Source organism: Hemitrygon akajei, chromosome 20, assembly GCF_048418815.1.
Source record: "Hemitrygon akajei chromosome 20, sHemAka1.3, whole genome shotgun sequence".
Classification (NCBI taxonomy): domain Eukaryota; kingdom Metazoa; phylum Chordata; class Chondrichthyes; order Myliobatiformes; family Dasyatidae; genus Hemitrygon; species Hemitrygon akajei.
In genome coordinates, this window is record NC_133143.1 from 65,960,651 (window position 1) to 65,979,146 (window position 18,496).

Here is an 18,496-nt window from a genome sequence, read left to right on the forward strand (position 1 = left end):
AACTCTGGCATATTGTCCTTAGTTCTGCTTTCCACATTATAGGAAGGATGTGGAAACTTTAGAGGGTGTGCAGAGGAGATTTACCAGGATGCTGTCTGGATGAGAGAGCATATCTTATGAGGAAAGATCGATTGAGCTTTTCTCTTTGGAGTGAAGAAGAATGAAAGGAGACTTGTTGAGGTGCTCAAGGTGATGAGGCAAAAATCGAGTAGACAGCCAGAGACTGTTTTTTACTCCAGGTTAAAAATGGCTAATACAAGAGGGCATAATCTTAAGTTGTTTGGAGGAAAGTATTGGGAGATGTCAGAGGTAGATGTTTTACACCGAGAATGGTTGGTGCATGGGAAAACACTGCCAGGGGTGATGGTAGAGACAGATACATTAGGGACATTTAAGAGTCTTTTAGATAGGCACGTGAATAAAAGAAAAATGGAGGGTTATGTATGAGGGAAGGGTTAGATTGATATTAGAGTTAAAGAGTCTTACTGTCCTGTGCTTTTCTATGTTCTTAATCATTTAAACATCTCAGAGTGATCATTGCTCAATCTCCTACTGCTTCCTTAGAGAGTGGGTTATTTCTTGAGCACCTCTCAAGCAAACAGACTGTAACAACCAGAAGGACAACAGTAGCAAACAAAAACGTAAACACAAATTTTCCATACAGTTCTGACTCAGACATGTTTCTTGTTCCTGCACATCACTGGGTCTGATTAATGGAAATCCCTACTTGGATCACGTGAGTTGCAGTGGTTCTCTGTCTTATTTTTAGATTTGGGCAATAAATCATATCTACGTACATCTTGTAAATTAGTCAAAAAAGAAAGTAACTAAAAGAAATACAAGCTAAGTTTGTATAATTTATTTCCAGTTTAATCTTTTAAAATTCAGCATCATTCCAATGAATCTGTATAAAATAATAATTTTAGAACAAATGTATAGATATTTTCCTGGCAAAATAACAAATGGTTGTAATAGTTCCATGGATCACAGCAGGCATGTTGGTGTGACGTGATTTGCTTGTTATGAGAAGGGGAACTGCTGGTTACTTGCAACGTCATTACTCTAGTAGATGGAGGAGGCAGAGGCCCTGAATGCAGTGGATGTTTTGAAAATCAGAAAGGTGTGAACTCAAAATAGGACATCCTGTACAATCTCGTCTATGATTAGTCAGCCATCAGCTTAACTCTGAGGCAAAAAGATGAGAGATTGTAAAGTTTTGATTCTCAAAATGGCCTGAATAGTTGCAGTAACTTGTACAGGATTGTTCCTACAGGAGAGATGTAAATAAGTTTGAAAGAGTACAGAGAAAATTTATAAGGATATTGCTGGTTTTGGAGGACCTGAGGTGTAAGGAAAGTTTGAATAGGTTAACACTTTGTTCTTTAGAATGTAGAAGATTGAGAGGAGATTTAATGGAGGTATACAAAATCATGAGATGTTTAAATAGGGTAAATGCAAGCAGGATTTCTCCACTGGGGTTGTGGGGGACAACAACCCATGGGTCATGGGTTAAAAGTGAAAGGTGAAAAATTTAAGGGGAACATGAGAGAAAACGTCTTAACTCAGAGTACTGTAAAATGTGGAACAAGCTGCCAGTTCCTGGTGAATGCAAGCACGATTTCAATGTTTGGAAAGTTTAGATAGGTATGTAGATGGTAGGGGTATGGAAGGCTACAGTCCTGAAGCATGTTAATGATAGTAGGCGGTTTGAATGGTTCAACACAGACTAGATGGGCTGAAGGGCCTGGTTTTGCGCTGTACTACTCCATAACTTTATGCCAGTGGAAAGGTGTACATTAAAAATCTAAAGATAAGCTTTATTGGCAAATGTACATTGAAATATACAGTAAAATGCATTGTATGCATCACCAACACAGCCCCAAGATGTGCTGGGGACAGTCAGCAAGTGTCGCCATGCTTCACCTGCATGCCAACGTAGCATGCCCGCAAGTTACTAACTCTAACATCTTTGGAAATTGGGAGGAAATTGGAGCACCTGGGTAAAAGTCCATGTGGTCATGGAGAGAACAAGCAAGCTACTTATAGACAGCAGCAGGAGTTGAACCCCAATTGCACTGCTGTAAAGCATTACGGTAGCAGTTGCACTATCATGTTGTGCATTTATGACTTATCCTTAACTGCTGTGGTTCTTCTGGTAAAGCTGCTCCCATGGCAATGTTGTGGAAGTATTTACAAGTGTCAGAGAAAGAATGGCATAAAATTCCAAATTAGGATATCATGCAGTGTTTTGTGGAGAACTTGCTGCCCTTGTCCCTTTGATGGTAGTGATCTCAGGAGATGCCATGGTAGTAAGCTTTGATCATCAGACAGTTAGTCCCTCACATCAAGAAGTGGAGCTATGATATGCTCTTGTTGTCACAGCACATGCCCACAGGAATGATTCTGGTCAGTGGTAAAATGAAGAATATTCCTAGTGGAATAGTCATTAATGTTAATGCTAATGAGTGTGAAGTATCGGTTGTTGGATATGTTGAAGGGGCTTAGGAGCAGAGTTGGGTCTTTCAGCCTGTCGAGTGTGTTCCACCATTCCATCAGGGCTGATTTAGAATCATAAGCAGTATCCGAATTAGGTTTTAGATCACTGGCGTATGTCATAAGATTTGTTGTTTTGCTGCAGCAGTACATTGCAATACATAATAATAATTTTTAAAAACTATAAGTTACAATAAGCAGTATATATTTTTTTTTAAATAAATGAAATAACAAGTGCAGGTGGGGGGGGAATATTGAGGAAGTGTTCATAGATTCATTGTTCAAAAGTCTGGTGGCAGAGGGGAAGAGGTGTGTGTCTTCAAGCTCCTGTATCACCATCTTGATGGTAGTAGTGAGAAGAGGGCATGCCCTGTGTGACGGAAGTTCTTAATAATGGATGCCGCCTTTTTGAGTCTTTGCCTTTTGAATGCTGGGCAGGCTAATGCCCATGATGGAGCTGGCTGAGTTTCCAATTTTCTGCAGCTCTTACCAATCCTGTGCAGCTGCCCCTCCAGACCAGATGGTAATCTGTCCTCAAACTCCTACTGAAATGTAACCACTCTTGTGTCTTCTTTGTAATTGCATCAATATGTTGGGCCCAGGGTAGATCTTCAGAGATGTTGACACCCAGGAATTTGAAACTGCTCACCCTTTCCACTGCTGATCACTGAATAAGGACTGCTGAGTGTTCCCTTGACTTCCCCTTGCTGAAGTCCATAATCAATTATTTGGTCTTACTGACATTGAGTGCAAGGTGGTTGTTGTGACTCCACTCAACCAGCTGATCTGTTTCACTCCTATATGCTTCCTCGTCACTATCTGAAATTCTGCCAGCAATAGTTATGCCATCAGCAAATCTATAGATGGCATTTAAGCTGTGCCTAGCCACACAGTCATGGGTATAGAGAGAGTAGAGCAGTGGGCTAAGCATGCATCCTTGAGGAGTGCCAGTGTTGATGGTCAGCAGGGTGAAGATGTTATTAACTATCTGCACTGACTGGTCTTCTGGTGAGGTAGACAAGGATCCAGTTGCAGAGGGAGCTACAGAAGCCCAGGTTTTGGACCTTGTTGATTACGACTGATGGTATAATTGTGTTGAACGCTGAGCTGTAATCAGTGAACAGCAGCCTGACGTGGGTGTTGCTATTGCCTAGGTGATCCAAGGCTGAGTGGAGAGCCAGTGAGATTGCACCTGCTGTGGACCTATTGTGGCAATAGGCAAATTGCAGTGGGTCTAGGTCTTTGCTGAGGCAGGAGTTGATTCTGGCCATGGCCAACTTCTCTGAGTACTTCTTCACACTAGATGTGAGTGTCACAGGGTGATAGTTATTGAGACAGGTCACCCTGGTCTTCTTGGGCACTGGTATGCTTGTCACCGTTTGAAGCAGGTGGGAGCCTCTGACTGCAGCAGTGAGGGATTGAAGATGTGCTTGAACACTCCCACTGGTTGGCTGGCACAGGTTTTCATTGCCCTGCCAGGTGCACCATCAGTACCTGATGCCTTGTGAGGGTTCACCTGCATGAAAGATGTTATAACGTCGGCCTCCAAGACAGATATCACCGGGTCACCAGATGCTGCAGGGATTTGCCCTTTTAAAGCTTGCATAAAAGGTGTTGAGCTCATCTGGTATCAATGGCATGAAGCATCACAGCAATTCATGATGTTAGGTTTCTTTTTATAGGAAGTAATGGCCTGTGAACCCTACCAGAGCCGATGTGCATCCGATTCTGTGTCTAACTTCAGTCAGAGTTGTTTTATCACTCTTAAGTAGCCCTTCTGTATGTTGTACCTGGTCGTCGTGTTCTGGATGCCCTCAGCAGATTACGAGTCACCTGGTTCATCCACGGGTTTTGGTTTGGGTATGTCTGGTATGTTCACACACTCGTCCATGCATGTCTCAATAAAGTTGATGACAACTGAATATTCTCTAGTCTACTGAATCAAAGCTGTCCTGTAAGCGCTCCTCTGCCTCCCTTGCCTGCAGCTTCTTTGTCCTCACCTCTGGTGATGAGGTCTTTAGTCTCTACTTGTATGCCGGGAGTAGAAGTACAGCTGGGTGATTAGACTTTCCAAAGAGTCTGTACATTCACCAGAAGGATGATTGGCAGTGGGGGTCTTAACCCTCTGCATTACAATTGCACCTGCAGGCCAGCTCGGCTTCCATGCATATGTTTTCTTAAGGGGTTCACTGATTTTGAGTTTTGATAGATTTTTTAAAAAATGTCTTAAAATGATACTGCTTGTTGAAGTACCAATGACTGTGTCTGGGGATTTCAGCTGTAGTAGTCCTAAACCAGAATATTTGCTAATTCCCATCAGAGTTGCACGCAAAGTGTCGCCACTTATCAGTGCCATATTAACTGCATTTTTCCTCTTAACCACATTCTCCTGTCTTCTCCTAGTAACCTCTGACGCCATTACAAATCAAGAACTTATTAACCTCCACTTTTAATATAGCAAAATGACTTGGCCTCTACAGCTGTATATTATCAATGAATTCCACTGATTCACCACCCTCTGGGTAAAGAAATTCCTCCTCATCTCTGCCCTCAATGGATATCCTTCCATTCTGAGGCTATGCTCTCTGATCTTAGATACCCCCACTGTATGAAGCATAGTTTGCATTCCATCTAAATAACGAGTATCAATCATGCCATGTATGTGCTCATGCCTGAATGTTGAATAGGTTTTGCTGTGCACAGGAACCTGACTAATTCAATTTTGGAGAAATGAGGAGGAATTTGACCTCATCTTTGAGTCTTCCCATTGTTGAGCTTATGATTCAAGGAAAACCATAGCAGCAACTGAAGGTGGTTGGGCCTATGGTGATGTCCTGGATTGAGTTAATTGACCTCCAGCAATGACGATGTCTTCCTTTCTGCAGTGTATGATTCTGACCATTCGATTGCTTTCAGCTTGATGCTCACTGACATCAATTTTATCAAGTCAAGTCAACTTTTATTGTCATTTCGACCATAACTGCTGGTACAATGCATAGTAAAAATGAGACAACGTTTTTCAGGACCATGGTTTACATGACACAGTACAAAAAACTAGACTGAACTACGTAATAAAAAAAAACACAGAGAAAACTACACTAGACTACAGACCTACACTGGACTGCATAAAGTGCACAAAAACAGTGCAGACATTACAATAAATAATAAACAGGACAGTAGGGCAAGGTGTCAGTCCAGGCTTCGGGTATTGAGGAGTCTGATAGCTTGGGGGAAGAAACTGTTATATAGTCTGGTCGTAAGAGCCCGAATACTTCGGAGCCTTTTCCCAGACGGCAGAAGGGAGAAGAGATTGTATGAGGGGTGCATGGGGTCCTTCATAACGCTGTTTCCTTTGCGGATGCAGCGTGTAGTGTAAATGTCCGTGATGGCGGGAAGAGAGACCCCAATGATCTTCTCAGCTGACCTCACTATCCGCTGCAGGGTCTTGCAATCTGAGATGGTGCAATTTCCGAACCAGGCAGTGATGCAGTTGCTCAGGATGCTCTCAATACAACCCCTGTAGAATGTGATGAGGATGGGGGGTAGGAGATGGACTTTCCTCAGCCTTCGCAAAAAGTAGAGACGCTGCTGGGCTTTCTTTGCTATGGAGCTGGTGTTGAGGGACCAGGTGAGATTCTCCATCAGGTGAACACCAAGAAACTTGGTGCTCTTTACGATCTCTACTGAGGAGCCGTCAATGTTCAGTGGGGAGTGGTCGCTCCGTGCCCTCCTGAAGTCAACAACCATCTCTTTTGTTTTGGGCTACTTGTGTCCACTTAGGTGGTGGGGTAGAGATGCATCTTGACCAAAGGAGGTGTAAGCTGCTCCTTCTCTCCACTAGCCTGCAGGTCACCCTTGGGCAAGGTGTGGAACCTGCTTAGCACCCCCCCCCACCCTATCAGGGTCATGTGAAGCCATGGGAGTGGTAGTGGATGGTTGTCTGAGCAGTGGGTGCACATTACAAGTCCGGTTTTTGTGACCACTGACACCAGGCAATCACTGAAGAGTATTGGTAATGGCTGGTGTCACCCGTCTTGTAAAGACACTGTCCAGAAGAAGGCAATGGTAAACTACTTCTGTAGAAAACTTTGCCAAGAACAATCATGGTCATGGAAAGACCATGATCGCCCACGTCATAGGACACGGTCCATAATGAATGAACTTGTTTCCACACTTGGTCAGTGTGCCCTGTTGTCACTTAACCTTTTGTCTCACTTGACCTCTGGAATTCAGTGGTTTGATGCCTGTCTTGACTGAAAAGGAAAATTCTGCTTTAAACACTCCTATTCCTGCAATTTGTTTGTTGTAGTAAGTAAATTGTCAAGACTAAATGACTTGCTCAAAATAGTGACAGTTTACTCAGTAATTTTACTGAAAATAGCAAATGGTTAGTTTTGTACTGCATATTCCATTGTAGGTTTGATCTCTGCTGCTCTCAACTTTAGGCAGACTGCAGTTTATGGTTGCATTAACCAAGCATTGACTTTACATACATTTTATCATAAATATTAAAATTTATTAATATATTAAAATAGTTAAAATCCACCTCATTGTGATCTTGCACATTATCATCTACTTGCACTGCACTTTCTCGATAGCTGTTGCACTTTATTGTGCTTTGTTATTCTTTTACTTTGTGCTACCTCAATGTACTCTGTAATGAGTTAATTGGTATGAACCGTATGCGGGTGGCCAAGTGGTTAAGGCTTTGGGCTAGTGATCTGAAAGTCGTTAGTTCGAGCCTCAGTGGAGACAGCGTGTGTGTCCTTGAGCAAGGCACTGAACTACACACTGCTCCTGTATGTTTATAGCCCAGTGGCGGCGGTTGGTGCAGTTTGGACAAGACAAGAGTGTAGGCAACACACGTTTTTCACAATACCTCGGTACATCTAAACTTTCCATTGCTTATTGAGAACTCATCAATTCTGTTGGAATCTATCTCTTTAGACATCTTCTTCCCCTCTGCTATCAGATTTCTGAATGGTCCACCACCCCTTGAAAACTACCTCAGTATTATTCATTTCTCTTTGCACTACTTGTATATACTGAACATTTCTTAGTGTATTGCACTGCTGCTGCTAAGCAACAAATTTCATGGCATATGTCAATAATTATTAACCTGATTCTTAATTCTGATTATAGTTGGACTTGAAAAATTGTTGTTGTCTTTCTTGGAGAAAAGGAGTTGTGGGGGCAGCATTTGATAGTGGTGTACAAGATTACAAGTGTTTTAGAAAAGTAACTGTTCTCATTTCATAATGATTCAAGAATGGGGCGGTTTTAAAACTCTCGTCAAAGAGAACAAATGTGAGGTAAAACAATTTTACGAAGAGAATTGTTTTAATGTGGAACATTGCTTTAAGACAGGTGGAAACAAGATGAGAATGTTCAGTGGTGAATTGGAAATGCACTTGAGAAAAAGTGTTTTTTGAAAGCATTGGGGGAGAAAACCAAGAAAGTCAAAAGAGTATGTTTGTGCTTCTAGGAACTGTCTTTGATGCCATAATCCAAAGAACATCTTTCTGAGCCACAACACTTGCCTGATCTTTATGATTAAATTGTGAACAGTGGGAGAGAAAAAATACATATTACTAAAATATTACATCTTGTGGTTTTCTTCCTGCATTAAGCCTCTCTGCAAGGTCAAAATATTATCTTTACCTCTTAGCTTTACATCTGCAACAAATTATTTGGTAATTATTAGCAAATTAATTATTTCAAAAGGAATTGGCCATGGACAGATCTTCTGAGCTACTGCCAGTTACACAATATTTACATGCTGATCTAAATGCTGGAATGATTTTTCTCCCAGCTGAACTTGGCTACATTGTCATTGAATCATAGAGCACTACAGGACAGAAACAGGCCCCTTCGGCCCACCTAGTCCATGCCGGACTGCTATTCTGCCCAGTCCCATCAATCCATAGCCATGCACATCCTTCCCATCCAGGTACCGCTTAGATCACCAAAACCCTACAAAGAGGTAACCAGTCCATTGGCAGCACCAACAAAATGCTGGAGGAGCTCAGCAGGTCAGGCAGCATCTGTGGAAGTGAATAAGCAGACCCTTTATCAGGGTTGGAAGGGAAGGGGGAGGATGCTAGAATAAGATTGTGGGGGGAGGGGAAGGATTACAAGCTAGAAAGTACAAGCCTGGCGAGGTGGGATGAAGTGAGAAGCTGGGAGGTGATAGGTGGAAAAGGTAAAGGGCTGAAAGGAATCTGATAGGAGAGGGACACCAGGTAGCCAGAAGTGGTAGGCAGGTAAGGAAGAGAAGTAGTAAGAGGCCAGAATTGGGAATTGAAGAAGAGGGAAAGGGGAGGGAGATAAAGTTACCAGATGTTGGAGAAATTGATGCTCATGCCATCAGGTTGAAGGCTACCCAGACAGAATGAGGTGTCGCTCTAGTCCAACTTTCTCAGTGGGTCTTTCACTACATTGCTGGGAGTTTAATCTCCTAGTGTGTGTTTTGCTGAGTGCCATTTTTCAGTTATCCATGCTGTACTGCTATTTGTGAAAGGTACACAACTTTTGCAAACAGTAGATTCAGATTGATTTATTTATCACATGTACATTAAAGCATACAGTGAAATATGTTGTTTGTGTTAACAACACAGCTTAATGATGTAATCAAATTTAATGTCATCTGACTAATCATATACACAACCAAATGAAACAGACTTCAAAGCCAAATGTAGTGGAGCCGCCAACATCGCAGCCTCTCTCCCAGTTGAGCTCAATCACACGTGCTCTGTTTGATGTCGCTAACTCTAAGCCTCCAAAGAAAGCCACTGCTACAACCTGGTCATTTCTGAGGCTACGGTACACAGATGTTTCCAATGAGTGGACAGTCATAAAGCTGTGGGACCGGATGGCATCCCAGGACAAGTACTCAGGATGTGCGCAGCACAACTGGCAGGTGTGTTTACAGACATTTTTAATCTCTCCCTCTCCCAGTGTAGAGTGCCCTCCTGTACCAAAAAAGACCAAGGTAACATGTCTGAACAACTGGCGTCTTGTCGCACTCACTTCAATATTAAGCATGCTTTTAAAGACTGGTCAAGAAGTACATCTGCAGCATGCTACCACCCACACTGGATCTCCTACAACTCGCCTACCGACACAACTGATCGGCAGACGACACAATAGTCACTGCTCTACATACCGTCCTTAACCCATCTGAAGAAGAAGAAGAATGCTTATGTGAGAATGCTGTTCTTGGACTACAATCAACATTCAACACCATAAATCCATCCAGGCTCAACAAGAAGCTTAGAGACCTCGGCCTTGACCCTGCCTCGTGCTGCTGGATCCTGGACTTCCTGTCAGATCGCCGGCAGGTGGTAAAAGTGGGCTCCCTCGCCTCCAGCCCTCTGACTGTCAACACAGGAGCCCCGCCGGGCTGTGGACTAAGTCCCCTCCTTTACTCCCTGTGTACCCATGACTGTATCGCCACCCACAGCTCCAATCTGCTAATTAAATTTGCTGATGACACTACATTGATTGGCCTTATCTCAAACAATAGCGAGGTGGCCTACAGGGAAGAAGTCATCTCTCTGACACAGTGGTGTCAAGAAAACAACAGTGTCACAAAAACAAAGGAGCTGGTTGTGGACTACAGGAGGAATGGAAACAGGCTAACCCCTAGTGACATCAGTGGATCTGGGGTTGAGAGGGTTAACAGCTTTAAGTTCCTTGGCATCCACATCACTGAAGATCTTATATGGTCTGCACACACCAGCTGTGCGGTGAAAAAGGCACAACAGTGTCTCTTTGACCTCACAAGTTTGATGAAGTTTGGTATGGGCCCCCAGATCCTAAGAACTTTCTACAGGGGCACAGTTGAGAGCATCCTGACTGGCTGCATCACTGCCTGGTAGGGGAACTGTACATCCCTTAATCGCAGGATTCTGCAGAGAGTGGTGTGGACAGCCCAGCACATTTGTGGTTGTGAACTTTCCATGATTCAGGACATTTATAAAGACAGGTGTGAAAAAAGGGCCCGAAAGTTAATTGGGGACCTGAGTCACCCCCAACCACAACCTATTCCAGTTACTGCCATCCAGGAAACGGTACCGCAGCATAAAAGCCAGAACCAACAAGCTCTGGGACAGCTTCTGCCACCAGGCCATCAGACTGATTAACTCGCGCTAATTTTGAGAATGTTTCTATGTTGCATTGACTGTTCTATTTATTATAAATTACAATGATTGCACATTTAGACAGAGACGTAACAAAGATTTTTACTCGTTTATGTGAAGGATATAAGAAATAAAGTCAATTCAATTCAATGTTCCTCTGGTGACCACAGCACGTCTACAAAATATACTGTATATCACACACTGCACATAAAACAAAATATTATAACAAGTAAGTTCATAAAATATAGTTCAAAATGTCTGTGATGCACAGCACAGGTAAACGGTACATTAAACAGCTCACTGTTCTAGTGCTGAGACTTCAGTGTTGGCAGGGTGTTCATTAGTTTTACTGCCTGAGGGAAGAGGCTGTTACCCAGTTGAGCCGTTCTAGTCCTAATACTGCTGCACCTCCTTCCTGATGGTAGTGGGTCAATGAGGTTGTGGGATGGGTAGTAAGGATCCTCAACAATGCTTCAAACCTTTTGTCTTCAACACTCCCGGTAATCGTCACAAATAGGGGGGAGGAAAACCCCAGTTATCCTCTCATCGGTCTTTACTATTCTCTGTGGGGTCTTGCTTTCCAGGGGGAGCAGCCCCCAAGTGTCTCTACACACTCTGTCACCAAGTGGGGAAAGTCGTAAACCGCTTTCAATTGTACAGTCTAGTTATTTGTAATTTGTGTTGTCTTTAGTTGATTTATTTCAGAGTAGTCAAGTATTATTGAGAAGTGGATTAGAGATCAAAGGAGAAATCAATGCCAAAACAATGCAGTAAAGCTCAGCCATTATAGAACTACAACACAGGAACAGGCCCTTTGAGTCCATGCCCAACTATTATTCCAGCTAGCCTCTCCAACCCACAGGTCTCCACACTTATCCAAACTTTTCTTAAATATTGCAATCTAACCTGAATCCACCACTTTCACATGCCCACTACCTGAAATTCCCTCTGTTTCTCCTTAAATATTTCACCCTTAACCCATGACCTCGAGTCCCAGTCTCACCAATCTCAGTGGAAAAAGTCTGCTTGCTTTAGATCTGTCTATACCCCCCATAATTTTATGTCTCTTATCAAAGCTCCCCTCATTTTCCTCCACTCCCTCCAGTGAATAAAGTCCTAACCAAGTCAACCTTTAACTCGGGTGCTCCATTCCTGCTAACATCCTTGTAAATTTTCTCTGTGCTCTTTCAATTTATTGTCATCATTCATGCAGTCCCTGAGGGTTTCCTCTTCAGTCATTTCAGAGGATGAAATTTTCATATTACCAGTGTGGCAGCGTTCCCTTTAGATGAGTGTGTGTTCAATGAGTTGATCATTAGAACTTTTGATATCATGGAATACAAGGGTTATTGCTGGAAAGTGGTGCTGAGTTAAAACATCAGCTATAATTTAGTTGCATACCATTCATACAGATTAATTACAACAGTGCATTGAGATAGTACAAAGTAAAGCAATAGTTGCTTCCGTCCATAAGAAGAAATTATAAGCATGAGTTACGTGTATCAGTATCGTAATGGAATAAGGGATTTTCAGAGGCACGTGAGAGGAGCTTGCACAGGTGGATTGAAGGTGGATACTAGCAGGAATAACAGCAGAGCAGAGATGGCTGAGGTTTCTGTGAATAGTTCACAAGGCATAGGATAGATACATTCCACAGAAGAAGATGTTCTCAAATGGCAGGGGTAGGCAACTGTGGCTGACAAAGGAAACTTAAGGACTGCATAAAAACCAAGGAAAGGGCATATAAGGTAGCAAAAGTGAGTAGGAAGTTGGATGATTTTAAGATTTTAAAATTCAACAAAAGGCAACTAAAAAAGCTATAAGAAGGAAAAAAAATGAAATAGGAGGGCAAACTAGCCAATAATATAAAACAGGATACCAAAAAGTTTTTTCATTTTTGTAAAGGGAAGTGAGAGTTGATATTGGACCACTGAAAAATGATGCTGGTGAGGTAGTAATGGGGTCAAAGAAATGGCAGATGAACTTGATGGACATTTTGCATCTGTTTTCACTGTGGAAAACACTAGCAGGATTGAATGGTGTGTTATATGAAAGAGTGTTTGATGGCTCTGGGTTTGTACTCAGTAGAATTCAGAAGAATGAGGGTTGGTCTCATTGAAACGTATTGAATGTTGAAAGGCCTCAATAAAATGGATGTAGGGGAGATGTTTCCTAAGGTGGTCTTAGACCAGAGGACAGCCTCAGAATAGAGGGGTGTCCTTTTAGAACCGCGATGAGGAGGAATTTCTTTGGCCAGAGAGGGGTAAATCTGGGGAATTGCTTCCCACAGGTGGCTGTGGAGGCCAAGTCTTTATGTATATTTAAGGCAAAGGTTGATAGATTCTTGATTTGTCTGGGTATGAAAGGATATGGGGTGAAGGCTGAAGATTGGGTCTGAGAGGGAAGATGGATGAGCCATGATAAAATGATAGAGCAGACTCAATGTGCCAAATTGCCTAATTCGGCTCCTATATCTTATGGTCTTATGGATACAAGAAATATGAAAGCCATTGTGAGCATCTTACTGCAAAGACCTTCATCCAGGAGCAGAAGAACGAGGAACAAAAGGGGAAGTTGCAGAATACACCTAGAGGAGTATAGGAAGATGAGAGGGCAGGAGCAATTCAGCATAGGCCAGATGGGCTGGAGAGTCTGTTTCTGTGATGTAGTGTTCTATGACATAATTTTAATGGCTCTTATGTTCCCATGAATACTGTTACTCTCTCTGTCCTTTGGATGGAATTGATAGAATGCTAAGGAATAGTTGTTACACGATTTTCCTTCTGCCGCCTGACTCTCCCCTGTCTTCATCAGACAACTCCAATGCCACAAAAGACAATTAAAATAACTCCTTTTCATAATTTATTCTTTTAAATCCTGTCACAGTCCTGGTATGTTTCACCATATCAAAAGAAGTTTCATTTCAGAATATTTTGTTACTTTCAGTACTAATTACAAAAATCCCTATTACGACAGAGAAGTTAAACTGTGCTTTATTAATGACTGTTTTTAAAGTGATTAAAGAAAAGTATGGTGGGGATGTTGGAGGTACAGTTGAAGTCAGAAGTTTGCGTACACCTTAGCCAAATACATTTAAACTCAGTTTTTCACAATTCCTGACATTTAATCCTAGAAAACATTCCCTGTCTTAGGTCGGTTAGGATCACTATTTTAAGAATGTGAAATGTCAGAATAATAGAGAGAATGATTTATTTCAACTTTTATTTCTATTGGATTGAAGACAGGGCTTTGTGATGGTCACTCCAAACCTTGACTTTGTTGTCCTTAAGCAATTTTGCCACAACTTTGGAGGTATGCTTGGGGTCATTGTCCATTTAGAAGACCCATTTGCGACTGAACTTTAACTTCTTGGCTGATGTCTTGAGATGTTGCTTCAATATATCCACATAATTTTCCTTCCTAATGATGCCATCTATTTTGTGAAGTGCACCAGTCCCTCCTGCAGCAAAGCACCCCCACAACATGATGCTGCTACCCCCATAATTCATGGTTGGGATGGTGTTCTTTGGCTTGCAAGCCTCACCCTTTTTCCTCCGAACATTATAGCCAAACTTTATGGACATTATAGCCAAACAGTTCAATTTTCGCTTCATCAGACCAGAGGACATTTCTCCAAAAAGTAAGATCTTTGTCCCCATGTGCACTGGCAAGCTGTAGTCTGGCTTTTTTATGAACTGGAACAAAATTCCAGCAACTTACTGTGAGAAGCTTGTGGAAGGCTACCCAAAATGTTTGACCCAAGTTAAACAATTTAAAGGCAATGCTACCAAATACTAACAAAGTGTATTTAAACTTCTGACCCACTGAGAATGTGATGAAAGAAATAAAAGCTGAAATAAATCATTCTCTCTACTATTATTCTGACATTTCACTTTCTTAAAATAAAGTAGTGATCCTAACTGACCTAAGACAGGGAATGTTTTGTAGGATTAAATGTCAGGAATTGTGAAAACCTGAGTTTAAATGTATTTGGCTAAGGTGTATGTAAACTTCTGACTTCAACTGTAGAATTTTTCACACAGTGTGGTAAGTGTGTGGAGCACCCTGCCAGGGATGATGGTAGAGGCAGATGCATGAGGGACATTTAAGAGACTCTGAGATAGGCACATGGATGACAGAAAAATTGAGAGCTATGTAGGAGGGAAGGGTTAGATTGATCTTGGAGTAGGTTAAAAGGTCGACACAACGTGGTAAGCTGAAGGGCCTGTACTGTGCTGTTACTCTGTATGTTGTATGAAAATTGCTTTTTATAAGTTATCTTTTCCTTGTATTCTGCATACTCAGTTCAAAGCCAAGATTTGTTACGAGAAAAACTGGAGCTCAGTTCTTCGGGAGCAACATATCAAGTGCTACGTCCTTCATCAGCAGATGCTGGTGTGAGAATTTCCAAATTAACTACCACTGATCGCTTCCAGCAAGATACAGCAACTTATTGTGACCAAGAGTTCCTTTTACCATGGGCAAATTCACGACCCAGTCCTGTCGGCAGCGCTGCCTTCGAAGAAAGTGTCTCTTGTGGAAAGGGCACAATTGATGATAACTCATGGGTATTTCCAAACCGACCTGTGGACAGTCCAAGCGATGCTGCTTTCTGGAAAACTGGAAATAATTCTGGCTCTTCAACTGTGAAAATTCCCGTTGTGAATATTCGTGATCCATTTTTGTTCCAGAGCTGAGCTGTGTAAATTGTGAACATTCAGCTAGATGGTAAAATATTTGTAAAGTATTTTTAAAAAGCTGATTTAAAGGGGATTGGATTAGCTGGTGATAAAAGCTTTTAATTTATATCTGAATTCAGGAAGTAAGCGTGGCTGTTGCTTCAGGAATATACGGCGAGTAATCCTTCTGTATATCAAACAAATATCATTGAAATAAGTGTTTATATTCTGTCTGTGAATATGGAAAATGTAGCTGAAATTCTCAAACTTCGCCTTAAGTAATAAAGTTCAAAAATATATTATGAGATAAACTCAAATCTCACCTCTTATTTACTAAACTGTGTTTGAAGACATATAAATGAAACATGCATTCTCATTGAAAATAAATACTATTCTGTGACTAAAAACATTTTAGTTGATCATCCTGCACTGAATTTATTAGTTTAATTTTGATTTCTCTAGAAGCGCCTCCATGCTTTTTTGTATATATGATTTCTAGAAGATGCCTCTCCTAACCTCAGTGCCAAACTTGCCCAAAACATTGGAAATAGTTGCTTTAAAAATAAGATCAAGCATCTACTGTAGATTTCTCTGAAAACTGTATAATTTGTGTTTTCATTGAGTGTGTAAACAATGGAAAATTGTTGTGTAGCCTGTTGGCTTTTCCTGTATAATTCCTTCTCTCTTATGACTTTTGCTAGGAAAGAGAATGAATTGCTCCCATTGACCATAAAATTGCTATTGCTGTTCTGCAGGTTCTCAGGTGATTGAAGAGCCTGCTTTTGGATCTGCAGGTTTTGCCAAATTGGTTGGTTGTGGGGGAGGGTAAAGCAGGGAGAGGAGGTGCTCGAAGGGATTTATAGTTGGTCGTGTGGGAGATGGTATACTTCCTCCTTTCCAACAGTCTTCTCTGTACTCGCAGTGCATGAAAGGGATTATTAGCACCATCACAAACGTTCCATCTCCACTTTAAATGGACATGGATTCCCCGCGGTCAGTTTTTGAAAACTTTTAAAATGTTTTTATTGAGCTACAGCATGGAATAGGCCCTTCCAGCCCACTGAGCAATACCACCTAGAAATCCCTCCATTTTAATTCTAGCCAATTGCAGGACAAATTGCAATGACCAGTTAACCTACCAACTGGTAGATCTTTGGATTGTGGGAAGAAACCGGAGCACCGCATGGTCACACGGAGAACGTAGAAACTCCTTACAGGCAGTGGTAGGAATTGAACCCGAGTCTCTGGTACTCTAAAACTTAGTGTTAACCACGACGCCACAGTGCAGCCCTACCTTGAACCTTTTGCTTGGTCACTTAGTAATTTTTCTATCGTTTGCATTGAAGAGCCTGATAAAAGGTGCAATTGAATTGTAGCATCGCTATCTTAAAACTGCAATAAGACATTTTTTAAAAAACAAAATGTTTTTTAAAAAAAACAAAAGAAGGCGAGAGAAGGGAAAGGAGTACAAGCTGAAAGGGGAAAGTGAGATCAGGTGAGGGGGAAGGTGGTGGCGGGGGGAGGATGGGATAGATAGAAGGGTGAAGAGCTAAAGAAGAAGGATTCTGAAAGAATCAGAATTAAAACCTGGTTTATTACCACTGACATATAATACTGTGTAAAAGTCTTAAGCACCTATGTATAGCTAGGATGCCTAAGACTTTAGCACAGTACTATAGTAATTTGATATATTGCACTGTACTGCTGCCTGGAAAAAATAAAAATTTCATGACACGTGAGTAATGATTAATCTGATTCTGCTATGGGTCTCTATTGTGGACTGACAATGGGAAAGGGGCAGAGAGGGAAGTACCAGAGAGACATTCTGTAATGATCAGTAAACCCAGTGTTTGGAATCAAATGACCTTGCCTAGGGTTTCAGGGCTGGATGTGTCTGCACCTGTGGCACTCCATGTCCCTGGCACTCCTCTGCCACCTGTCCCACATCCCTCCCTCACCATACCCAACAGCTTTAGCTGCCACCAGATTTACAAACTCAGTCTGTTTCACATTGACAAATACAGTACTGTGCAAAAGGCTTAGGCATCCTAGTCGTGTGTGTGTGTATATATATATATTTGCACAGTACTCTATGTTGTGAAATTTGTTGTTTCATGACAGCTGTACAGTTCAATACACAAAAAGACTATAAATTACAATAAGAAATATAAAAAGTAGTGCAAAAAGAGGAATATAGTGACATAATGTTCATGGACTCTTCAGAAATGTAAGGGCGTCATCAGAAATCTGAAAACATTTGTAGACGTCTCCGACCAGGCCAAATTTCCACATTCCAGTAATTCAAATATAACTGCAAAGTCTCATTGAAAATTGTTCCTCATTTTAATAGTAACGTTTTCCGTTTCGATTCTTTTGAATTTTAATAGTGACTTGTCATATTTTGTAATTATCATTTTTTGCCCATTTATTGTGTTCTATTGCAATCATTTGCATCAGCTTAGTGCTATTTACCTCTCATTATGCACAATCTGAGTAATTAGTGGAAGCATAATATGGCACTGAAGTAAAATTGAATTTTAGTTATGATCGAAAATATTTCCTTATGCCAGGTGGTATGGATAATCCCTGCTGATCACTATTAAAACACTTAGCTATTTATGTTTGCATTGTAGAACATAATTATATATGTATTGTATATTGATTGAATAAATGTATATTGACCAAATATTTTAAACCCTTATAATTTAACGAGGAAAAATGACTCCCATTTTCCTGGCTTGTGTCTTTTGTGTATGTGACATTGGTGTGGCCTGTAAATATACTTTGCTGATTAAACTCTTTACTTGATGGCCCTCATTATTTTTAAATTAACTTATTTCAAGTGTTTCTCCACAGAGAAGTTTCAGCAAAGTTTCCTTCTATTGTTTTGGTCATTTTTATTGGTTTTTATTTGTCTCTTTTCAAACTGATGATTATAAAATGGGCCAGAATTTTCAACTTTTCCCAGCCAGTTGTGAGACCTAATGTTCATGAATTCCAGCTTTCACCCTTCCCATACAATTGAAATCACAGATAATTTGGGGGGGGGGGGGAGGAAAAAGGACTTTATTCCTTGGAACAGATGAAATTTGATAGAGGTATACAAAATTATGAGGGCTGTAAATGGGGCAAATGTAAGCAGGCTTTTTCTGCTGTGGTTGGGTGGGGCTACAACTAAAGGTC

General features: G+C 41.3%; 1 protein-coding gene across 3 annotated transcripts in view; it reads left to right on the top strand.

The window, feature by feature from the left end:
• azi2 (5-azacytidine induced 2) overlaps positions 1 to 18,126 on the top strand; it is an 83,463-nt gene extending 65,337 nt beyond the window's left edge. For all 3 annotated transcript variants that reach the window (XM_073024505.1, XM_073024504.1, XM_073024506.1), the window contains one exon: positions 14,940 to 18,126. In XM_073024505.1, coding sequence (XP_072880606.1) covers positions 14,940 to 15,331 — 392 coding nt within the window. In that variant the 3' untranslated portion in view covers positions 15,332 to 18,126. The remainder of the gene's footprint in view (positions 1 to 14,939) is intronic.
• The last annotated feature ends 370 nt before the right edge of the window (positions 18,127 to 18,496 follow it).